Source organism: Varroa destructor, unplaced genomic scaffold (genome assembly GCF_002443255.2).
Source record: "Varroa destructor unplaced genomic scaffold, Vdes_3.0 BEIS01000005.1, whole genome shotgun sequence".
Classification (NCBI taxonomy): Eukaryota; Metazoa; Arthropoda; class Arachnida; order Mesostigmata; family Varroidae; genus Varroa; species Varroa destructor.
This window is the reverse complement of record NW_019211458.1, coordinates 13,021,848-13,048,291: the sequence shown is the minus strand read 5'-3', so window position 1 is coordinate 13,048,291 and position 26,444 is coordinate 13,021,848. Positions and strand designations below refer to the sequence as shown.

Here is a 26,444-nt window from a genome sequence, read left to right as displayed (position 1 = left end):
AGATGAATAGACTAAATAGAGAACACTAAATATAGAGGATTTTTAGAACTGCTGAAGTACCATACACACCTGGGAAGTGCAAGCCAGTTACTCTAAGATTTACTGAACTGTGGTGTAAACATATTAGACGGAATTTAGATTTTATAGAAACGGAATGATAAAGCTATAAAATACTGAATGGCATTATGTTTCTCTCTGGCAGCAGTTTTATGTCATGGATCGAAGCCAACTTGATCAGCGGAATCCGGATTTACTTACCGACAATCAGGCATGATATGATAAATATTTAGTAAAGTCAAATCTTCAGCGTTTTGCAGTATTCGGTTATTATTTGTCTATACTTCTAGTGCTTAATGCAAGTTATTCCATTACTTCTAACGTTTCGCAGTCCTTTGAGAAAAACAGAATACACTGAAAGGATATGCAAATAGTAGTTTTTTAATGACTCTTGCTACACAGCTGTGAATCAAGCAAAATGAAGATCCACGTATATGGGCAGCGGCTCGTGCATACTTCGCTCTCTGCAACATCTGCCTTTGCACATTTTTACGGCGTGTACATATATCTTGCTAGCCTTTATAATCAAATGTAAGGTATACCGGTCTCCAACTGTTAGTATCATTGTCTATTAGATTACCTTTTTACCTGTTAGATTAATAAATACTATGTTTAGGTAATTGTTAGCGGATGTTTATTAGGACAGACGTTCTTTTAGATGTCTGTTTAAGTAGATCCATGGAAACTTAGCCTAACCTTCCATTGACGGTAGCAACAGCACTGTGAAATCTGCAAGCTCCATTTCCTGGCCCCACTCAACTATTTAACGTGGGAGTGCACTATTCTACGGCCGTGTGGCCTTGGTCCCAAATAATAGTAGCGTAGCATATACGATTGGTGCCCTCAAAGGGACAATTCAAGTTATATGCTGCAGGTTTTGAGAGAGTCTTGTTCTATTGCACGTGTATTAAAGAAACGGACAATGGCAAAAACAATTTGGATCACATGGTCGTTCTGCGCAGATTCAACAATAGTTCGTGTTAATACACTGTTGGCCTTTAAGGCGAACCTTCCTTAAAGCCCCGCTGAATTGTTTTACCCTTTCCGATTAGATTCTCTTGCCTTTTTTTGACGAGTAGGACGCATAGGATAGAATTTTCGCCGATCCAGTAAGTATTACATCTGTATACGCGCTTCGCCGACCGCAAGTACTTTACTTGCAGGGCCGCAGTCATCGATATTTTCACTAAGAGCAGCTATTTCCACTGACATATCAATAGTATCATTGTAGAGTAGCAAAATCACAGGTCGCTTTATACCAGTATCACTTTCAAATATTGTCAAGGTTCTCATAGTTTTAGTCATTCCTTGTTATTAACGCTTATACAGTACGATAAAAACGCAGTTTATTTGCCAGCCACTAATAGCTATTTCTAAAGGAGTAACAATAGTCTACGTCAAATATGACCTACTATAATAGAGCGAATGTTGAAAGCAGGATTTGCTCAATCGCTTTTGCTTTATCTTAGGAATGGACTAATTAATCGAGAGTCTTACATGGAAAAAATTTTCGCCCAGACACTTTATTACTACTTTACCTTTGCAGAGTAACGCCAGTACGAGGAAATGTCCGTTTTGCTGGATTCTATTATCTAGGATTCGGCAGTCGATATAAGTTCCAAGTAATATATGTCGGTTAAGAATGTGTAAATAATCTGTCGCGCCATAAAAAAGAACGTCTATTTTTTGCGTACAATGAACACCGATTTGTCAACTCAAGTGCAGCGGGAACGAAAAATTTTTCCTTCGATTAACCAGCTTACGACTATGATTTTGTTATCCGAGATCGTCATAGGAAGTTGCGTAAACCCGATTGCTTGGATTGAGTATGTAGTACGTACTTCTACTACGCTAATAACAAAAACTCATCTTCCAACGAAAATGACGATCCTATCAAGCGTTCGCGCTATGACCTCCCGTAGTCTCTTTATGCTGCTAAGGGAAAGGTTGACCTATTCATTGTACATTTGAAACTCGATAACGACAAAAAAGGCTTTCACGAATTCTATTTAGATTTGCGCTTAAGAACTATTATATATATATATATATATATATATATATATATATATATATATATTAGTTACTATTATTTATTAGTTAGTAGATTTATAGTTATTATATAGCGTATATATAATACTATATAATCGTAGCTGTAAAGTAACCAGAAATATGTAGAAACTAGTTAGTATTCTCTCTATCTATTACACATTCATGATTATTTGTACATAATCGATCGAATTTTTCATGAGTTCAGACAAAGGATGGCAAGTACGAGATGCGTATGTAGAACCGTTTATTGTGAAAGTATCTTTAAGTGCCTTGGTTAATTTAACTGCCCACGACTGATAAGGACCCCTTTCGAAAATCTAAACTGGTACTTTTTCTAGAGAGATTCAATAAGAGTTTAAATCGTGAAAATCCAATGTCCAACCTGTCCTAATATTCCCTTCAGGCTGTTACAAGCAATGAAAACTTACTAGAGGTGACAAGCTGACGCGAAATTCTCGTTTCCCTTATAATTATCAAGTAAAATTGGTCCAGTGAATTACGTTCAAAAACCATCGATGTCAATTCCACGAGGACTCGGCTCTATGATCGACTAAGCCGTTTGAGCGTATGGCCGGCCACAGGTACTGATTTGATGGTCTAAATCGCAGCACAATACCGTGATTGTTCGACGCAGGAACTATATTATACGGAGCTGGAATTCCACTGCTCTTTCTCAAGAGGCGGCCCTTGGTGATCCCGGAAGACTCTACCCTGAGACACGATCCTGCTTTGCAAACGTAGTATTTGCAATTAGCGTGACCTTAGCGGCATAATAAATATCCCTAAATTCGGAGACTGAACATGACTGATAAATGATTTCTCTATAACAACAATGATTATTTCATCTATGCTAATAAAGCGAATATCTTCTGAATAACCCAATAAAGTACAACCGAATACAACATCCGACGGGGAAGAGTACGTTAGTATTACTGTAGGAAGTATGGTTGCTTCTTGGAGCCAATCCACTTACCCATACGAGTTTCTTCAGGCACTCGTGGAAGAACCGTTTGCTATTGTCACACGGCCTAATGACCGACAGCCTTTATCGATGCTAAACGTGTTCTGCCGAATCAGTCTTCTCGGACTGCTAATCTCAGTCGGGTCACTGGCTTTATTAGAAATGATCGTAAATGTGCTCTGGCGAGCAAGCAATGTATGATTTAAGCAAGAAGCATTAGTTGTTGAGGTAAGCTCAGTGATCAATCTTCACAAACCTGTAGCGCTTGAAAACCGATTTCGTGCCGTAGTTGAGCCGTACTTCGTTTTGTGGGACAGATTATTGACGTGCGATGCAGAGATGTCATCGCCTTTGAAACGCCTTCTTCCCCCGGCCATCAGAGTGAATTATTTACCGCTTTGAAAAACAGAAGATTTTCCACAGACCATATCATACTAGCCAGCTGAGATTTCTTTGCGTCGTAAATTATAAGAATAAACGTGCACTATCGCACATTTTTACAAAATAGAGAAGTTTACGATAATTAAGTGTACTACCAAGTATCAATTTCGTGTCTTGACAGCAGTGCATGCCTTTTACCTCGGGAATTACTATAGTCAGAGCAATATTTTGGCGTCGTAACTCGTTAGGACTGGCATCTTCTTTTGGATTCCTTCGCACAGTAAATGTTTTTTTCTCGGCTATACAATCTATACGCTTGTGCCATGAAGACTCTGGCAAGGTACACAATCTTCACCGGATCGAAACTGCTCCCGCTTGTACACACCTCCGAATATTAAAGTTGCCCATCGAGATGTAGTATTTCCTAGTTAATTAGAGGTAGTTCAGCGACTTTGTAAAGGAAAGTATGAATATTCTATTTTTCCAAATAAAAATTATTTTGAATTGCTTCAGCAGCATTTAAACCTGTAGAAAGAGTGGGTGTATATTTTTCAGTAGTTATCGCCGTACATTGCAACGGTGCGATAAGTAACCTAAGAGCTGCTGAAATTGGTTTGTACAATTTTTTTCGTTTTGTAAAATCATATATCATATCATAAAAAAACGTTTATCATGGATAGTAAGAAATGATAGTTTGTAATCTGAAAGCATCGCAATTCATTCTCATGCTTATTGTCATGAATGATTTATGAAAAAATTAATAATTCAGAATCAGCGTATGGACGCACGGGATAATTCGATCTAGGGTTGTTACTGATTTTCTGAAAGGTGTGTACGGACAAATGCTCATATGTGAGAAGCACTATCACTGGCTTAAGTTTAGGCAGGTTTTTTGCCTAAACCCATCACCTTGCCTTTCAATAAAAAATGACAAAATGCTATAATAGGGGGCATAATAGGGAGCTAATAGAAGTATGGCGAAAATACACATTAAGAGGATTCAGTTGTTGCCCACTTTTTTTTTTGATGACCAAACAATAATTCTTATATAATCGTTATGTTTTATTTTTTACTAGAAATGCATTTTTCTTAAATTTCGAAACGATTGTAACGTAGAGCAGCGTAAGGGCTTCGCTATTCTTCAATCTAAACTTTACGCCTGATATGTACTCCTTTGAAAATCTGCTCAAGTACTGGTTGTGGTAGTGTCATAAATTTCCCAGGATTTTTCCACTGGTTAAAGTGTAAGCGGGTATTTTTTCCTGCTTCGTCATCTAGATTGCACTACGTAACTATGAATATGTGTGAAGACTATTCAGTCAAAGCCTTACTATTTGATTCACGCCCAGAAAATTATCTACGGTACTTATCCTCGCTGCAAGAACTACTTCTCAGCTATAATTTTGTGCCCAGATGCGAATTTTAAACTGGACGAACAGTTCGTATAGTGCAGTTGATAGGTCGATGGAGGCACGTCCTGTTTGATCTCTAGGCACCCGCCAAATAGGACTCACCGCTTGCAATTCAGAAAATAAAAGACACATAACTGGCAATCATCAGTTTGGTCTGCGAAGTGCCCACTTAGGTAGTCGTAAAGATTCATAGTCTGCATATATCGATGTACTGAATACAAAAGTAAAGTTCCTGTTGGGAATCTAAGGCAGTCCGTTCTCAGACCTAATCCGACAAGAAAATATAACCCCCCTGAACTATGAATACGATAGAACACTATAGTTAGATAGAAAATATGGTTATTAATCTTTAGCCAATAATTATATCCACTACCGCAGCCTGCTATTACACTCCCCTTGATAGTGTATACTATGAATTGTCCAATTGATTAGGGCGCCTCGTCTGCGCAGCATTTTTAGAACCATAAAGTACAAAGCAACGAAAGTGCCGTACATGACGCTTTCATAATTAGCCTCGACCTAGAATTGAATGCCATGGTGAGTTTTGTTGGAATGGAAGAGGAAGGGTGAAGATGTGGCGCATTGTGCTCTGAGAAATCTCAAAACCTAAGCCACTAGCTCGAAAGGTCGCTATGGATCTAACCAGAACAACGTTATTATCATTTACCACCTACTGCTAATAACTATTCATGAAGGCATACCTTTTTTTTCAACTACATAGCAAGCTTTACTTAGGGTTAAAGGTAGCGGTACTTTTCCTGCTAAAAAAATTAGCATTTCGGTGATACAGGTAGGAATTATGCGTATAAGTGTCATTGGTTTTATCATGCGGACTGATTTTTTGGCTGGTTATATTTAGGTTTTGTGCATAAGTTGGCCGGTGGCCGCAGGAACATAAGCTTGCTGTTATTCGAGCAAGGAAATCTAGCTCTCGACTTGTCTTTCACTTCTACGGTAATTTGCTATATATAAATAGATGATTTCCTTTACATATTGCTTTAATTAATCAAGTTAACGCTTACGATAGAGCAAAGAAGCTAGAACTGAATGATAATGTCATTTAATCCTAACGGTAGAGATGTACAAGATTTTTTCCACTGGTTTGAAGATGAATTGGTCCATAAAACTAATATACCATTGTACTTTACACCAAGAAAGTGACTTAACAGCCGAAGTATGAGAAAAAATATTTGGCAATTTTGAGACGATCAAGGCAGGGTGTCTTCATATTGAATAAGTAAAAAACAATCAATCGAATTTTATTCTTCATCCATACTGCTAGTTACTAACACGCGAAGTTAATTATATTTGCACTTGAGAACGTTATTGTAAATATTGAGCGTATGCGAGATGCTACCTATATATGTACTATTGAGATGTCTTTGATTGTTTGCCTTCTAAAGCATAATGCGTCTAACTGAAGACACCCAAAAGTTTGACTATTCAAATTTCCAACGTGGGTCTTTCTTTGCAATGACCGCGCGCGATACGTAGTTTAATTCAAATCCACATTAGATGTATTTTGTCAACCTTAAGCTACCTCAGTTTTTCCAAAATTTAATTTCTTTAATTATAATATTATAGAATAACATGTTAATGTACTATTATCTGCCGTTATGGATGAACGAATAAGGCCGGGTACGAAAATAAAATCCGATTTACAGACAAGAAGGGTAGTTTAAAACAAAAGAAGACGATGCACAATCAAATAGCTTACACAATGTATATTAATCTTCCATTGTGTAGCTTCTCAAAGTGCTGATAAATACTAAAATACTTTGGCTTAGTTGGTTATCTGTAGATATGTATAACAGATGCGAAGTTCGGTATTCGATGGATTTGTCTCTCCAGACTGCCTGATAAGCTTATAACATCAATTTTTAGTCGTCCATTGTCGAATAAATCCCGGACGTGGTACAGACGTATGTCTGGCTGTTTTACGCGGCCTGCGGATGATGGCTAACTTGATTGTCGATGTAGATAGTCGTGGTGACCTGGCATCTCAATTCCGCCAGTTGTTGGTACACCCAGATTAAGGACCTTAAACATTGGCAATCTGCAACTCTGTAAACCTTTCTTTTTTAAATCTGAACTACACAACATTACTGTTGATGAGAATTATTTCACTAAAATGACGCACTCTTTCGTCACGGAGTCCGTTCTGAAATTGGCGCCGCTGTTACCCTGAATAGCTTTCTTTTATCGTTGATGATCCCTCTGATCATCAGACCTTCGGTGTCCTGTAAACACCTGAGTACACAGATTTCTAACCTGCAATTATGTTTTGTACATTTCTACAAGTATCGAAATATAAATCCGATTATGACACTTGCGTCAGATCTAGACATAGCTGTTAGGTATAGTAAGCTATCGGCTAACCGTCTTTAAGGCAGATTTGGATTGGTTTCCTTTTCCTTATTTACCTCGAATAAATTGTCGCTGTTAGCGGGCTCAGCTGTAGGTTTGCATTACGATCTTCCAAAACAGTTCGTCGATACACTTTTCTTAACATATAGAGATTCCACGGTGTTTATGGATTGTGGTAGTCATCACGAAGAGGTAAGACAATAGCTGCCCTTTTCATTCGAAGTGTCTTCATGGTATGTATCCTCTTATCGATTGTGATTGACGTAATTACCAAGTTTGTTAATTTTTGCGGAAAAATAAATGCTGTCGTCTTTTTCCAAGGCATTATTCGTCCATGTTTCCTTGGCTTTCTTAGCGAAACAATGTTCAGATTGATGAAGGCTATTGATGAGACGATTTTATTTAATCTGCAGTATTCACCACTGTTGTCATTGTATCCTTTTGGTTAAGTGAGGGAGATGGCTTTATGGCTTATAACAGTTCCGTTGGTGCTCACCCTATGTCAAAATACCCATTTTGTCTCAACAGACTCATTTTTTAGCAATAGTTCAGCTAAAGTTCGGACGGCGTTGTGTTTAAGCGATTACATTTCGGTGTCTATTTCAGGTCTTCATTGAGCCTTTTCGTCCGGCGTTAGCATCTCCTTCATGCTAACGATATTATCAATAAAGGAAGGTTCAAAGCAAATCGGTTTATTTAGTCTTTATCTCTTCGTGAGTTGTATATTTTGTTTTGATCTAGTCTTCTGTACCCTATCTCAATTTTGTTGTTGCCCCTCGTGTTCGTTTGCTTGATTCGAAGCTTTGTTTTTGAATATTGCATTTTTCTTCAAAGTCAAACTGAGTTTTTTCGCCGTGCTGAGTTTTGTCGTTAGCTGAACTATAAGTAATTTTTTTTCCGCTTTCCTGCCGATATCCTCTTTTGGCATATAATGATTCGTAGATTCGTTTCGAAAACAACGTCGCCGGAAGACGCACTTGTGCTTCTTCCGACCGGATGAAAAATTAAGTACGTAGCACTGTAGTCCGATGGCGTGTATTTTCCTCAATTGCGGTTTCATGCCGTAAATTATTCTGAGTAGAGTCTGATCCGTAACTGAGTTGACAATAGTAATATTTATGAAAGCACTAACGCATCGGATGATTTCTCCGTTGGCCATCTTTAAAATATGACTTTAGCAAGCATTTGTAGACGCGTCTGTATGTCTGAAATTTCTCGCTTATGCATATAATGCGCACGTTTCCTCCTGGTAACTGAGTGTTCATTTTACACAAATTAGTGTGTGCATATCCTCGCTCTGGAACCTGTGCCAGGAGAGGCTTACGATGATCTGGTGCTTTGTTTGTCCTAAATTAAAAATAAAGTCTTATTTATCATTAGCAAAATCGAAGTTTTCATGCTGCACGAACATCATAACCAAACGCTTTATAAATTACACTCAAAACGTGCTGTATTTTTATATTTTGGGCCATAAGTAGATTCTAATCTCACTTAACCTCTATGTGGTAGTTAATCTTTAATAGAATAAGATTTCTCCTGTCTATTGTGATTCGCCAATTTTTGGTAACTAATTAACCGAATGAAGGAAGGCTCAGACGCATGAATTACGTAAGAACAAACATTGCCCACTGTGCAATTTACAGGGCAGCTTTTGTCGTATGGTTTTTTTAGTTTACATCCCAACAGGAACAGTTAGTTATATTAGGTCCAGTAGGAAAGGCCGTGATCGTTTGAAACGAGGCAGCTGCTAAGGTTCAAAAGAGCCGTATTCAGAGTTTGTAAACAAATTGTGAAAATAAGGCTTCAAAGATCTTCAAGAAATCTTCTAAAAAAATAATGCCAAGGAACGGCGGAATCCGGTCGATATGATCTACCAGAGACTAATCGATAGCCCTGAGGCTATTGCAACAACCTTGAGACTAAACTGGACTACCAGTCCGGATGTACCCTAAAAAGTATACACAATTTTATTGACGAAAGACCTCAGTAAGAAAAATCGGACATGTACTACAGTGGCAATACTGCGATTACTGTAGCACTTAAGTATCTGATCGAAATAGCCAAATCCAGGTTTCGGGCGATCCGAGAATGACAAAAGCTCGCTACTTCCTTCCAGAAAAACATGTGTCCCTTTGCCGAATCTTTTCAATAATAGTGCCTCTGACGATTACCGCCAATCGAAGTTACAGCTAATGTTACGCAATACGTCATTTACCGTGTTCGCCAAGACCAACCATAGCGTTTCTAGTAGAACACTACTGATCGAATCGTAAAATTAAGATGCGGGACTCCAAACCACGTAAAGCCGTAGGCGTACTTATGGTTATCGTATGTACCCACCGAGATCATGTAGTATTTACACGTAACGCTTTCGATTTCACGGAATAGATGGTCTGCGAGGTAGAACAATCGTCCACGGCAACGGGCTCGTGTTGGACGATTACGTGTGGAGTACGTATAGTAACTTATGAGCAAGTGCTTTCTCACTGGACACAGCAAACTGTCGCGTTAGAGGGAGTTAGCAAACAGACTCTATGACACTCTATTTGCGCTATCCATTCAATTGGTGGATGGTAACATAGGATAATCTCAGTTGACACCGATATTGGAGGCGGCAACGTTAAGCGAGGATCAATAGGAACTGACCTAATCAAGCGAAAACAAGCACGGGGTTGACCCTGGACACCCGTTGATACATTAAATTACTGCTACGCTTCTCTCTCCATTCGATCACAATGTGGAGGTTAAATAGGTGTCTTTACTCTTGCTAATTTATATCCACTCTAGTATTCCGATTTTCCAGATGCAGCATCCTTGGTATCCATCTCCAATTCATCGATTGATTGATGCCGACGGCCGGTAGTTATTCACGCATCTGTTCGATACCGGGACAACACAGTGGAAGTTAACACAATGTCATTATATGAAAAGTGTAACTGCTAAAGACCGAGCTGAAAAGTTATCGGTATCTATAAATGTCTCGGAAGCTTCCTTCAAAGTTCAGCTTTCCAGGGAAGACGAAAAACCCCCTTGTGACATTCGTTGCACTGTGTGTCCTGTCCCGAACAAGCGCACAGACAGATAGGATATGTGGACTATCCTTCAAGCCATCATCGTAGCCTGCCTTTTCGGAAAACTGATTTTTTATTGACGCTGGCATAGCACCGCTGCTTTAAGGGATACGAATCTAGTGCAACTCCACCTCCCCTTTACTTCTGTCACCGGTTGTATGTTATCCTCTCGCGTTATGACGCTGTATACTGCATAAAAATCAGCGACTAACATCGATCGTGTACTGGCTAGTTCGAGACCGTCTGTCAAAATGTCGTAATAGCCTCGTATATCATACGTTACATTACCACTACATGCTGTGAGGATCAATAGCAGATAGTGCAGCTTCCATTCTCACTGTGCTCCCCGCCACCATGGGAAATTTTCAATCCTCGTTGTAGATCGAGTTCTTCCTTCCTTCACGGAAAGACGAAAGCACATTAGAAATTTAAACAATATGGATATCTAACGCTTAACCTTGTAAATTAGATTGAACTGTTGTCAAACCATATCGTACGGAAGTTGTTTTGTGAACTGTTATATGCCAAGCTGAGGTGTCATACTGTAAGTAAACATTGAAAGTATGGAGTCATCGGTAAGTGAAAAGTTTGAAAACTCATTGTATGCAGCTTCACTACGTAATTATTTGAAAACACAGACCGAAAGGCTGTATAAGTGTTTTTAATTTCAACTCCGATACTGTTTTTAAGTATTGCTTCAGATTATGACAAACAAGTATTTGTTAATGTACGTCACTGTAATGATTTGCAGAACCTCCAGTGTTATTGTGTTTATAAAACTTATTTTACCGAACATTTATCACATTTTTATAGTATTTGTTATATCGTCAATATTCAAAACGTAACATTTCCTATAATAGTTTACGTTTCATTCAGTTAATATTTACAATACAATAATTATATTACTAATATATACTAATAACGTTAGCGATAAATAGGCGCGCCATAGAGAAGACGATTTTATTTATTTATAAAAACATTGTCGCAAAATATGCTTGTCAAAAATAATAATAGTAACACTATCAATGATAATAATAACAATGAAGATCGATAACAAGTTTTACTTCATGGACGGAAGCATTGAAAGTTCTCAATGATGTTGACAATTCGTCCATGTTTGCCTGAACATTTACAAAAAGGTCGGCACTCGTAAATGTCGTTTATATTATATATAGCCCCATCGAAGTAGATCGTGCTGTTGTTATATGCAAATCGGTCATTGCTAAACAACGAGTGTGCCTATGGCGGAGCTATTCAGAAAGTAATATAGATCTTCACTATTTTTCCAATAGCGTCACAACAAAGCTAGCAGTGCTGGAAGTAAACGACCCAAATGAAGCACCACATACAAATTGTATCCATGAAAGATACCTGAGAGTGGGTGGCATTCTCTAATCGATGCTAAAATTGCGCAAGACTTACCCGCGTAACGGAAAGCCTTCTGGTGAACGTGCTAGACTGCACTAAGTCAACAAATTTCATCTGTAAAATGCCATTGCTGAAAGTTTCTTCTATTATTCCACCGGTGGTTAGAACATAATAATAATGCATCGGCTTCAACGCATGTGATATGCCGCAATTTATTACCATTTAACACGTGATGGCCCGTTGCTTTGCCTCGTCCAGGTCGAGTGGAAGGACACTTGGTCCTTTTCTTTATTCCACCAGCAAATTCGATATCGTCGTGATGGGATGTCTTCATCAAAATTGTGTAACGTCCTGCGTTCGCGATCGCGTTTTTAGCGAAATGTCAAAGGCCGAAGGTGACTCCCAGTAGTCAATTATACAAGTGCAGTTAGCTATTACATCCATTGCCACCGCCGATGAGTTCCTACTTCGAACGCGTCTCTGCACAAGGTAACCGACTATTTTTCTCTGCTCCACCTGATAGACATTCTGAGCTTTTTGCCCTGAGGGCAGCAACACTTCTTTGATGAACCGACAGGTAAAGGAAAATTACGTCGAACACTTGTTCCAAAGACGCCTAGCAAATTTACGATGTAAAAATCAGCCGTTCCACTCGATGTCAAAAACTATTGTTTGAACTGAAGCTTGCGCCATAAGCCACGCAGACGGAAATACTCTTCATCTAGCACACAAAATGAAGGGAATGCCTGCAGCATTTGAACCCTGTGGTTGACTTGTCTTGAAAAAATAAATTTAATTGAAAAGAAGTTTTTCAGGTACAGCACGGACTTTTGTCAGGTTGAGCCCAAGGTTTTCTTTATCGAGAATAATTCGCAAAACTCTCGTTAAATATTCTTCTTTTAGCAAAGCAATACTTCAGCGTACCTGCGTAGGGCATATCTATAGTGTTAAATTGACGTTATATGTAACGAAATTTCATGAAAAATCGTACGAGATAACGAAATGTGAACAGAGCAAAGGAACGGCCAAAGCAAACTCCCCTGTCAGCTTCCACTGTCTCTTCCGTTCAAATTTAAATAGTTCTACATGAAATTATTCTTTAGGTTACCGCGCAAGTTGTTGGGTCTTGATATGTGATCGCGGTTTTGGGCTTTACAACGATAAAACATGTGAGGTACATAAAGAGTTTATTACGCAGCCATACCGTATATCTTGAATGGAATATGGCGACAGAGCCACTACCTGGCAGCGCAGTCTGTGCTTATCAACTGACTACGTTAAAAAAATCATCACTGGGCAGATAAAGTATCGAAAGATAGACGGCATGTTGCACATCGCACCCCGTTGCAGAGCAGGTGTAACTTTAATTTTTTAAATAACTTACAAATATTTTATAGAAAAGTGCTTACACCCCAACGCATGCTATTTGACCCGTGTCTCTCAAGATGTCGCCCCTCCCCCAATCATTATAGAGTTACTTAATAATAACATTGGCATTGATTAGGAAGTGACGTTCAAGGGCAGAGGTATTGAACAGGAGGTTTATGCGAAGATCTGCCCTAGTGGTGCTCTTTTTTTGCCCTGTCGACGCTTTCCGTTTCCTTTTCTTATTTCATCTCTGTCCAGTGTTGATACAAGTTGCTCCATATCTAGGTGTATTTTTCTTTTACTTTGTATATAATCAGTTAACGCATATGTGGTATTACTCAACAGTGCACAATGTATTTCGAAAAGTCTGCCACCTATGGCGCCGCAAGCACACTTAGATGGCACGTAAATATCTCTCGCCGAGATTGTGCTTAAATGAACATCTAATGTATATCAACACGACGTAACAATTCTTAGTCTAAGCTGACACAGCAATTTCTGACAGGGTATATAAAATATGCTGTACTATCTCAATTAGACACGTTTATTCGCCTTAGAAAAATTTCAAGCTGATTTTGATATAATTAGCATTGGCAGTTTCGGGACTCGATATTTTACATTGTCACATTGAAAAGTTGCGTCGTACTGGGATGGCCTTCCATATTTGCTGGTTCAAATACGGGGGCGGCTCAGAAGCTATGAAGTTTCTCTACGTCCTGCATCTACTGGGATTTACAAAGCAAAGCTATGTCAATTAGTCCTTTTTGAGGCCGTATTGATAAATCGTATTGTCGATTTTTGCGTTTAGAACGGCCTATATATAATCTAGACTATGCTGATTTCGGTCTATTGATTTTGTTTTTGCTTTGTATTTAGTACGTGACCCTTGGCGAATGCTATTCGGTCTCTTCCGCTGAGATAAAAGTAATATCGGCAGAGCTAAGTGACTTTAGTGAGTTAAGGGAACATTTGCATTGTTAACAAGCAAATAATAATTAACTTAGTTTGCTAATCTAAGCGGTGGCACAACCTACGTCTATTGGACTATTCATATATCAAGGACGTTTCTTCTTACTTCGAAAAGATGGGATGTCTGACACTTTACTCCATACACTGATCCTGTAAAGGTTGTGCAAGAACTTCTGCTTACAGACTGTCTCGAACGTCTTGCTCAGGTTGCAAAGGGTCACCATGCAAAGTTAGGAAAGTAACTACATATCCATAACTTTAACTTTTTCTAAACCGAAATTGCAGGATAACCTGCAACTGTAATAAATTTTAATTACGCTTGTATTTAGTATTATTTTCTGTCGTATGTCACTCGATAGACGAATCTTTTTGGCGATATCCAATTAGATATATCGAAGTTTTTTGCTAGCGAGACATCTGCACTATGTGTCTAGCGACTGTTATCAAGAACGAAGAGTTTATGATAAAATTACAATCTAGTTTGCCTCAAGAAATAAAGCTAAGTTACAATAACACAATTTTTAGAACGGTATACGTTTTTTGGACCATTAGGTTTCTGCGAAGCGAAACAGATTTCTATAGAAACACACCTTTGTGTGATTTCGTTCTCTCTCTTACGCGTCTTTCTTTGTCCATCGCGGCAAACCGTTGGGCATTTTAGGATGTTTGACAGTTGACGGTAGTATGTGCGGTGTTCGCAAGAGCGACCGACGAGCTAGTTGACAAGAATCCCGTCCTATTGCTGTCGAGCCATTCGTGCTGCCTGATGGTAAAATGCGGCTGTCTCTCTAGAAAGGCTGAGAATTCATAAAAGCAAAAGCATATTCTTTTCACAGTAAAAGCTCAGTCTTCGAGCTACTAATAGGACCCAAGAAAAAAACGAAATGAATTTTAGCAGTGAGCTCTCTTCAGTGTTAGATTACGAAGGCCACTGTTTAACGAACGCTTAGCAATCCAATTTCCTATCCTTGAGGATATGCCCTAGGTTTAGTGATACATACATACATATATATAAAGTTCATTTTGGAAATCACTTTCGCGGTCTCGTTGCACGTCTACTGGTAGAGTGGATAGCTTCCGACGGAGCATGGTATAGATGCTGAGGTATTTTAACTTGTGTTATAAAACAGAAAATACTAGCTAAGTTGTTGTTGCAACGAATATTTGTGAAAGAGTTCATTGTATTTCTATGATCATAGAGTTTTGTCAGCTATTGTGTTTCGCGTGCGTAAATGTGCATAGATTCGATGGTGCATAAGCTGGAAGAGGCAATTTAACTTGCTGACAGTTAGGCAACTTAATGCCTAAATCTAAAATAAAATCAACTTTGTACGCCTATGAATGCTATCCAGAGGTATATGTGAATGTTTCGTGTTAAAGGCAATGGAAGACGAACGCTATTACACTGACACAGATGAGCGCAGTAAAGTAGAACCTGTTTATAACTATGTTTGCTAGATTATATATCCTAGACAAAATTAATGAACATCATTAGAAAGTAGCTCGACTAGAGAAATTTGCACTCACTATTTAACCTACCTTCAGTCTGTTCGCTCGTAAAACTTTTGCTTTTTTTCGCTGTTACTTTTCAGTTACACTGTAATAACTGATAATCTTCCTTGTTCTACTTATGTATCTACTAAAAAAAAAAACGCATAAAATATAAACTTATAGAAAATATAAATCTTTGCGCGACTTATAGGGCAATTTAAAATATTTGGTCTTTTAAACATAAAATTAAATATTTAAAAGATTGGACACTTGGTCTTTTCGATTTACTTAAATGAAGGGTATGTTTAGCTCACTATTTCGCTGACTAAAATAGTTACGCATTATTAGTGGTAAAATTTTCGCTTCGTGGCCAACTAACTTCACGCCGCTTAACTTTAACTGCGCTCAAAAAAGCTTTACCCAACAGTATTCGATTGATTTTCATGTTTGATTGAATGTTTCAGATGCTTAAATAAATTAGTTTGCTTCAACGAATCTGTTAGCCTCGGGGTACTAGAAATGTTGGACCGTGAGCCCCCTTTATTTCGAAATAATTTATTTTGATTATTTTTTCTCGTTCCCGACCACCACATTTTAAATACGATGCTTATCTAAGGCCCTTCAGAAATCGTTTCAGCTAGCCACAATATAAATTACACTTTCCCTAATTGATTTTGGAACCGTCTGCATCGAATCAATTTGATTAGAACATTTCATCTTTAACAATGATAAGCCAATTTTTTCCAAAAGTTGAAAGATAAGAGTAGCAGGTACAGAAGATAACCTTTTTCTAACTAGATGTTATTTAACTACTCAAACTTTAAAAGTTAAGTCGCTCTACTCAGACGAGAATACACTGTATGCTGGTCCAAATTGCTTAACTTGAGAAGCACTGCGCATTCAAAAGTTCAAATGTATCTTCGATGTACCTGCTTTTCTTCGTATTTGATTAGTCATTACCAGATAGCTGGCGCAAGAATTTCAACGTATTTTGTTTTTTATTATTCATAAATACTCGTTGCCTTAAAATAAAAGTGTACCCGAGAAACTAAAGATGACATTTCGGAAGCCATTCAAATATAATCGCACGATCATTGAAAGACGGCATCGTCCTAATGAGACGACATATACTTAATTGTAAATTGTTTTCTAAACGTACCTCTCAACGAACGCATCGTATAGACCGCGCGCAAAAATATGTCGCTATTTCAAGAACTTTTCATATTTTCTCGACAATGTACACTTTGGCGCAGCGGGGTTAATGCGTAATGACGAATGCTTCATATGTAAGCGCACACGGCTCGACAATTTTCTTCAGCTATTATATATATATATATCTATATATATTCGCTTTCAGGTGTGCATCTTCGCCGCCTAGGTAGATCAGTCGGTAGTGCATTAAACATTTAACCTAGTGGTTCGGGGTTCGAGTCCCTGCCTGGGCGCGCTCGATTTTCATTGAAGCATGAATTATCCAACCTGTATATATATATATAGAGAGAACTAGAAATAACAGCAATGCGTCTTTGTGCGGATACTCTGCTACGTGACGGGAGAGGATAAACACCCTGTTAGAAAAGGGAAGTTTTCTTTGCTGTGATACGGAATAACAACTATCCACATCGTCAGTCACACACATTTGTCTTAGTATGTGCAGAGTACATAGATCGTCATTTATGATCGCTTGTTTGACTAGACCGGGTATCAAGACAAAATCCTGTTTTTTCGTTGATTAAAATCCAGGTATATTTACTTTGTTCGTTTCATGGCGTATGAACTGTATGTTCATCACACAGGTTTCTATATTAGTAGGTCAAGCAGGCAAAAAACTACACAAAAGATAGATTATTTTACACAGTAGTTGCGCCCTACTGAAATAACGCTTTTGCAGTTGAGCCATTTACGTACAAAGTGCGCCAGCGACTAGTACGATATGTATATCGTATTACGTATTTCAGTTGTCAATGTGTATTAAACAGCTTTGAATTTGTCAGCATGACGAGATAAACCTTTTTGCCTAATTTACAATAAGGCTTTTTCTAACACAAAGCTTTTCTTTGAGTCAAAAGATATTTTAATTACGTGTTTGCGTTGTTTATTAATCTATTCCTTTTAATCAATAGCTATTGTATAATATAAGACATTGTTCGGGATCTTGTATTTTCACACTCACATTACTAAGCGATCGTAAGCGGTTTTCCAATATCGAATACCATTGTGTGCCCAGGTAGCTCAGTCGGTAGAGCGTTAGGCTTTTAACCTAACGGTCCAGGGTTCGAGCCCCTGCTTGGGCGACGTCAAGTTTTGTGGAAGGACAAATTAAATATATATACAAATGCATCTGAGAAGGCGCTCTGACGACTCCTTCAGAACTATCGTACGATATGTGGAACAAAATGATGAGAGGGTTAATGCTTCATGCGTTAACGCAAACGGTGCGCTGAGTTGACACGTGACCAAATTCTTTAGATATTATGTATATATATATATATACACACAGACCTTTGTCGAATCCGGTGCTCAGGTAGTTGATTCGGTAGAGCGTTAGGTTTTCGACCTAATGACCTTGACTTCATGCCTCTGTTTGGGCGACATCGCGTTGTATAGAAGCTCGAATTATCCAACTGAGTATGAGTTTTAAATGCACTATACAGTGTGCGTAGTCTAAAGATGGAGTTTTAATTAGTATCGGGGTTTCAGGTTCTTGGTACCTTTAATATAAGCCTATCCCAATCCAAACATTTTTTGTTCGACACGTTTTCGTTGCTTTTTCATGTGAAGAACATTTAAAACATGCCACTAATTCAGTAAAAGTTCCCAGAATGTTACTCTAATGTAAAACAATAGGCGAGAAAATTATTTCTATTATATAACACCTTGATACTAAACCTAGCTTGGCCTCGCTTACAAACCATAAAAGACTCAGACTCGTTATCGATACGCTCCTGGCCTGAGGCGGTTCGCTTTTATTTCCCATAGCCTTAGAGTTTATGTACATTAGTATTTTTACATACAACTTAATGCCTCATTTGAATATTGTATTCTAGACTAACTTTTTTCTATGATCGGTAACAACTTTAGCTTGCTTTGCCTTTTGCAGATCGTATGTTCAATTGAACAGTAATGTATTGCTTTTGCCACTCTCCAATATTTATCAATACGCCAGTGAAGCATCATTTCTAATTTCAATGATACTAACAATCAGTTGAACTGGTTGTGAAGCACATTTCACGCTGATCTATGCGACGTCAACAAAGTTCTTATAAAGAAAAAAATTGAACTCCAACATAAACTTCAAAGTTAATAGACCGTTGCAAGTGAATCCGACAAACTTTGAAACTCAACACATTTTCAAGTAAAGGGCTAAAATGATGATATTTTAATGTGTCAGACGCACGCGTCTGCTTGACAGCTTCCGAAAAGTCACATATATATTATTTGCGTTTTTTTTTTACGTAATTTCTTCGCCTAGAGCTTCGATCGTAATCAATAGTAAGATATGCTTGTCCTCCAGTTGCTCTTTGTAAGACATAAACAACCCTTGTAATCAGGCGGACCTGGATCAGGAGAATAAGCAGTTTGAATCTTATGTCGGATATTTCCTTGCTCAATAAAAAAAAAAGTCAATGAGGCATGGCGTTTCAAAATCTACGCGTCGTTGCTTTAGGACAGCGGTGACAACAAGTGACAAGTTTGCTTCGACAGATTTCTTAAATTTCCTGCCAGATTGACCTGTTGAGGAACCCTATACTATAACAAATTAAAGGGAAAATAAATATTTGGGCTGATTTACTTTTAAGAATGTCCAAAATATTGACATTGTTTTCGATTATACTTCTATTCTATTTGATAGGCGCTAGAGTCGTCAAAAAGTGACGGAACTCCCCTGCAGATTCCCGCCATTGCAACATCACCTGCATCGCTAACAGTTCCGACGGAAGAGGATATAGACAAGGATGTGCAAGTTAGTCCGTACAGATTCGTTATTTTGCTTCTGTTTTCTCTCTACTCACTTTCCAACGGATTCCAGTGGATAGAATTATCTATAATACGTGACGTTGTCAAAAGGTAAATTTCCGTTACGAAGAATAACCTAATTCCTGCAGAAGGAAGCACTTTTTAGCGTAGAAATGTACATCTTTTAGAATGAGTGGGTTTTGCTTAGAGGACCGCTAATAGCAGATGGCCTCAAGTTTGTCGTGTAGTTATCATTTAATTGGTCGCGTATGCGTAACTACTATGTGCCAATATCTTTATTTGTATGTCATCAATCTTTCATTTGTTTAGCCATTACTCAGTATCAGATCAATCGGTGAATTGGACGGCGTTAATCTATTGCGCTTCGTATATTCCGCTGATCTTGCCCGCGTCATGGATCATGGAAAAAAAAGGTTTGAGGTGTTCGGTCGTCCTTGGCGCAGCTGGAACCATGTTAGGCTCATGGATCAAGGTGAGCTTGCCGGAACAACATAGGCATAACAATAGGAGGCTTCCCTAACCAAAGCAGAAATAAAGCAAAAATGACCATAATATTGCATTCAGGTTACCTATGAGATATTCTAATCCAAATATTTAACAATATAAGTATAACCCGTATAAGGCTGCCTGTTTGCTCCGGCGAATAGGATTTAGGCGTTCACTAAGCTTCAGACATGTACCAGGTGCGAAAAGTCTTAGGGTCCCGCACAAAGTTGTTTACAGGAGTTTATATAAGAGTGAAGTCTTGTGCAACCGTAGCAAAAGTGTATTTTGAAACAGAGCTGAAGAGTCGAGTATTTATTAAAAAAAAAAAAAAAAGTCTCTTCTCCTTGCCCGCATAGAAAATTATCTAGGTATGGTTCGTGGCTACAAACAAGGCCAGCCATTAAAACTCCGCCTAGTAACTAAACGCTGTCGATGGCCACAGAAGAGGCCTAACCGCTCAACTGCAGTATATTATTTTCAGGGCTCGTAAACATTATTGAGCACACGACACACCCTATCACCTAGCTATAAAGTGACTGACTACTGAGAGAAAATCTGTTGGTTTAAGTGGCCGACAGATTTGTTCTCAATGGACTTGATTCGTCGCCCAATGTCCATTGTCTTATAGTGGAATTTCAATTTTACAGATTGGCAAACCTAGCGAATTTTGTAGCTTTAATAGGAAGATTTTTTGTTCAATAATAATCTACAATTTGTCAGCCGGGTATGCCGGTGTTTTCTAGGACAGTTTAATGCACGTGATAATGACGACGGACCGTCACGATTCGTAACATTGACTTGTCAAGTTGGCGTCTTTGCGCTAACTCTCTTAACTTCAATACAATGTCCTTAGGCTTCTAATGACTGACGCGATGACGAAACTGTCATTAAGGAGTTTTAGACGATAGACAAAACAGAATTTCCCAACCGGAACTCTATTGCGTAAAAATATATTGCCGTAAAAATACAAGGTTCAGGTTATTTGTTGAGTTTTAGGTGTTCGCAACACCGCGAGATCTCTTCTGGCTGTTAATGATTGGACAAACAATTGTCGCCTGCTCGCAGATTTTTATACTCTCTGTGCCTCCACGCTTAGCGACAGTGTGGTTTGGCTCGCAAGAAGTTTCCCGAGCGTGCGCCGCTGGCGTCTTCGGCAATCAAGTTAGTGTCTGGGATTGAGCTAAAGAAATATAAATAAAATTCTCGCGTATCCGATAGTTTCTATAGGTTTTCCGGAAAATCTTCCAGGAAAATCATCGTAGGCCACATCTGTTACCCACACTCAATCACAGCTTGTTGACTTATGCGTCACATTTAAGCTCGTTTCTTACGTACGTACTAAATATTTTCATTTTATGTTTATATAACATTCATATCACTTATATACATCTGTGAATAAAGAAAGCTATTGTTATTATCATTATGTATAGTGAATCATCCGTGATTCTGCTACACATCGACCACTAACGTTGAATATGTGGATTATGTGCTATTTTTAGTTGGGTATTGCATTAGGCTTTCAGGTGCCAACTCTGTTAGTGCCAATGTCGGAGGATCATAATTTGGTGGCCAAGAACTTGCAGATTTTGTTCGGGGTTGTCGCTGGCGTAACCTCTGTCGTATTTATCGCCATATTATTAGGTAGGAGGTTTTACATGGGGTTAAGAAGATTTAGACAACATATCTTATGGGAAATAGATCAATTTATATATAATTTTAAAACGTAAAACTATACACGTTAACGTCGATTAATTGTGAGAATTGTGCACCCAGTCAATATACGTAAACTCTCCAAGGGCTTGATCTATCTAGTCTTCGAAAGCCGGGTTAGATGTAGTGTCGATAAAATTTCTAAATCGTCTGTCGTTGTAGCTTTCCGCGAAAAACCTTCTCGACCTCCAAACAAGGGACAACTGATGGAATTGCCCTCTGACTATCGAAACACAATGAGACAGCTTGCTACTAACTCATCCTATTTGCTGTTACTCATCTCCTACGGAATCAACACTGGGACATTTTATGCTGTTTCGACCTTACTTAGTCAAGTGTCTTCTAAGTATTACCCGGTTAGTATTCTGAGGCCAGTAATCAGCTTTGCCCCTTTATGTGAACCAACCTCGATGTTTATAAACAGATTAACCTAACGGAGTCGTTGAACAGTTGGAAAAACAGTTTCTCTTGAAAGGTCTTCATTTCACAACCGTTAAAGTAGCAGGAGATGTGCGTCCCAATATAATTTTTAGATTCCAGTCGTATAATTTTATAAGTAATTACACAGTGTTTTGATATTAGTCAATAAAACCACTTGAATGACTAGAGTTGGCATTTTAAAATAGTGCTATAGAAGTATACAAACGGCATTAAGGCGTGCCGGCTAAATCCATCTATTTAATATATACTCTTTATTGCGGCAATTTGTGTATCTTCTGTTACTTTAATATATGTAAAGTAAGGCTCTCTGATCGCCAAGAAGCTTCTGATCCACTTAATATATACAGAAATATATATAGAATGCTCGGAATAAAGCTGAACATAACTAGTGCCATTAGTTTGTATGTCACATCTAAATGAAGACTGATGGATGCATGTTACAACATAGCATGGGGTCTCACTGAAACGCGCCAAGCGCAGAAAATCAAGCAGTTCCCCCATTTGAGCTCACAATAGGCCAAAAGATGAAAAAAATAAGGGGTCAAAGGAATTAAAAATGCGCAAGTGTAAAAGATCCAAACAAGACGTTTAGCCATTGAGGTTTATTTTTATAAATTGGCAATAGGAACTTTTCTCTCCTAGATAGTCGATAATTTTTGCATTAAAGCTTCCGGTAGTACCAAAAATGGCGTTTACGCTGCTTTAACTAGTCGCTGAGCCCATATATTACGAACATGAGCTTTTTTCTTCGCCATCATTTGTGGTATTCAGTCTTTAAACAAAAAAAGTAGCTTTTTGTTAGTATCGAAGATGCGGATAAACGATAGCCACGACAATCATCGGCCTGCTAAAGTTTATTTCGAGCAACCTGTATATAAGGTCTGAGTGGCTGTCGTAACTTGATGATAACCTTAACGTAGATGTAACGAATAGCGCCGCACATGTACAACATTCACGTATTTTTATCGAAGAACACTTACTTGTTTATTTCCACCACATCAACTGCATTACAAGCACACACCAGATGCTACCCAATGCTATTATGTTTCGCAATCTAACCTTAAAAAAATATTTACAGTTTTACTTCCGGTGCCTCCTCATGCCGCCTGAAGAAATTAATATGCTCTAGACATCCTTTTATTATGTAGCAAGTGGCAATTACTTCACACTCCCGTTGCAATGAGGTCATTACCGTGCCACCGTTGACTGCTTCTTCCTAACCGCTAGTCCGCAATGAACGAGGTGACACTGCCCTTAACTTTCAAACATACGTCTAAATGTTAGGCTGCTGAAGAAATCAAGCCGGTTGTGAATATAACAACATCGATTTTTTTTATGAATCTGTTGCACTGTTTTCTAAGAAAAACATCTTTTGAGACCCTTCTCTATAGAAAATGTTGTAGATCGATTATATTCGGAAATCCAACGTTATGTTTATGATGCGTTTAAAAAGCAAAGCCACTTACATATGTCGATGCTTTGGAAGCTTTTAACCATTACTGAAGAAATTGGCCAAGAAAATCATTTTTACTCAATTTACATTAGTATCCGTGTGGAAGTTTTTATATTTTTCCCAGATTGCAAAAAAATATTATCTCCTGGCCCTCCAAACACATTTTCGCAGACAAGTCAAATCACTCTTTTCATAGTGACTTCTCGTTAAACCATGTCTACACGGAGAAATCACAAAAATCGCTAGAACTGTTTTGCAGATGGTCGCCACATATATATGTACGTATAATATAGGAACTGAATAACTGTGGCCGTTATACTTGCATGTTAGTCATTTGAGTATAAGCATAATTCTTTCAGCGCAGATAGGACTTTTGTAGTTAAGGCCTTTTGTAACTGGCCGCTACAATGGGATATATATATCTTATACTCGCTTGTCACTTACTGTCAATCACTTCTTTGGCATCATGTATCGTTCGAAAAGATTGCCGCCGTATACGCCACGGTACACATGCCTTCTTTTTCGGCGGAACAAGATAGCATCATCAACACTATATCTAGATAGCACACAGACGATCGTCAACAATCCAAGATTGGTTTTTACCTGTTTAGGCATGAACCCTTTTTTCGGTCGGAACGGGGACGCATACTACAGGGACCGTTCTTGGGACTATGGGTCGACCCGTGTAGCGGAGTCTTATTGGGATTGACTTATTGCTATGGGATACCCCATGGCGCAAAGCGCACCCCACAAATTGTTCTTAGTGATGAACACTTAGATGAATACCAAACAGTAGCAAAATTGCCGCCTTCACTGACTCTCTACGCCACATTTAGCAATGCACTGTCACAGCTCATTATTCCGTTTGCACTACTACAAATCCACAAACAATCCACAGTATGGTTTTTTCATTCATAATTTTCAAACACGTATTTTCGTGACATTTGAGTATGAGTATAGAGTAAATCTTCGTTAACTCGGCAGCGTTACCTGCGTGCACGCAATAAAAATTTTTGATTATTTTTTGACTATTTAATGTAAGCCTAATTTTTTTTAGACATGAGCTTTCTACAATAACATTTTCCTGTCGAGCTAAGCCAGTACAAAAAAATAACTAAAATCGAGACATATGGGGGTACTTACATCATAAACAATTTGAATATTTTTAATCCAGTTCTTTCATTGAATTCAAGCGCCCGTTTTCTCAACTATGTTCAAGCCAGCATATATAAATATATATTATAACGTTGGGTATAATTTTGATTTGCACGTGACAGGTATTTGTTATATGCATATTGTGATGGCTGTTGTAAAAGGTACCGTTTTGCCATATGTGGATTTACAGATTCGTATCAGCTTTCCTCTGCTGACTTAAATTTAATTAAAAACGCTTTTATAATATATAGCCCAGTGAGGAACTACCGTTTCACCACTCTCAACAATCTCGTGACTTCTACGCATAATCAAAACAAGACGGTAGTTTTTCGAAACGTATTAACCTGTCACACACAGACATTGTGGTAATTTTTCAAAGTTTTTATTGATATGTTACTGTGTTCAGTCACACATGTTGTGACATGTATACGTGACTGGTATTTATCAATCTACGACAGAAAAACTATGTTTCTTTTTTGGACAACTTGTTTTAGGACGAAGGCTCAAGGATTGGCTTTTTAGGTTTTATGTTAGTCGTCGCTGGTATGCTGGGCTCGGTTGTATGCGGAATTATGTTGGATAAGACGAAAAAATTCAAGGAAATCACATTGATCGTGTACACAATGTCAATGATCTGTATGTTTGCCTATACGTTTGTTCTGCCACTTGGACATGTGTGGCCTTTATTCTACATCGCATTGGCTCTTGGTGAGTGCAAATGAATGTATTGAAATTCTGTTCAATGAAATGACAAAACTTTAGACATTATTTTTTATATGCAGAACCTGTAATGAAGACGTTTTTTACAGCTTTTGCTATGAAAAATAGCCAGATTTGAATAGAGAATCTTCACTTGTTTTGCTGTCACAGGATTCTTTATGACAGGTTATCTTCCACTAGGGTTTGAGTTTGCTTCTGAATTGACATATCCAGAGCACGAGAATACTTCGGCAGGTTTATTGAATGCTGCTGCACAGCTCTTTGGCGTCTTATTCACATCAGCGGCAACTGAGCTCTTAGGACGTTTCGGTGATTGCCCCGCCAACCTTGCGCTTTCTGGAGCAATGGTAATAGGAACCATTATGACAGGTGAGGAGCATCTGAAATTGATCACTTAGAGCTCACATCGAAAGTAACTTCGTTCGACAAACGCAGATGTCGAGCATAAATCTCAAATTTGTCAAATGTTTACTAACAAACACCTATTTTTTTTCCTATCATTCAGCATTTTGTAAATCCGATCTCCGACGGCAACGCGCATTTGCTGGAGAATCCCAAACGTTACCAAGTGTCTCGTTGGCGCGGACGTAGAAGAACTATAACAATTATTATTTAAGGTAATGCAGTTATGAAGAAGTAGAGACACCGACTGCAAATTGTTCATGCAAACAATTAACCATTTATGTGCTAAACCGATACATCGAAGCACAAAGGAACGAGCTTTGTGTCTACTGTCGCACTAGGACGTCATCCAACATATAGACTTAAAGTGTGCCTTAGTGTCTGATGCATAAGAACCCTACAATAGCCTCTAAAATATGCTAAGGCTTTGGGCAGAATCACCATATCGAGTGCCTATCACACATACTGTGCATTTGTTTTAAGTTAAACGATTATTGGCCAAAAACATTTAGTAGAAATCATGTTGAAAAAAATTTCGAGATATTTAATGTGACATAGAAATAAATATGTCTTGTCTGTGAAATTTCTATTTTCACTTGTTTAGC

At 38.3% G+C, this 26,444-nt stretch overlaps 1 protein-coding gene and 1 non-coding gene across 3 annotated transcripts; both read left to right on the top strand.

Annotated features, from left to right (window-relative positions):
- Positions 1-9,851: 9,851 nt before the first annotated feature.
- LOC111251468 (choline/ethanolamine transporter flvcr2a-like) lies at positions 9,852-26,422 on the top strand. 2 transcript variants are annotated; one of them, XM_022808057.2, is made up of 9 exons: positions 9,852-10,842; positions 19,348-19,458; positions 19,782-19,944; positions 20,955-21,119; positions 21,458-21,599; positions 21,831-22,024; positions 25,212-25,425; positions 25,588-25,806; positions 25,943-26,422. In XM_022808057.2, exons 2-9 carry the CDS (start codon positions 19,451-19,453, stop codon positions 26,026-26,028), a joined length of 1,191 nt encoding a protein of 396 aa, XP_022663792.1. In that variant the 5' UTR covers positions 9,852-10,842; positions 19,348-19,450; the 3' UTR covers positions 26,029-26,422. The 2 variants fall into 2 exon arrangements, with proteins under 2 accessions (XP_022663792.1, XP_022663790.1); XM_022808055.2 differs by having other exon boundaries at positions 9,853-10,873; positions 19,348-19,562.
- Positions 17,716-17,788, top strand: TRNAK-UUU (transfer RNA lysine (anticodon UUU)). The gene has a single exon. It is a non-coding gene; the product is annotated as a tRNA-Lys (tRNA).
- Positions 26,423-26,444: the final 22 nt, after the last annotated feature.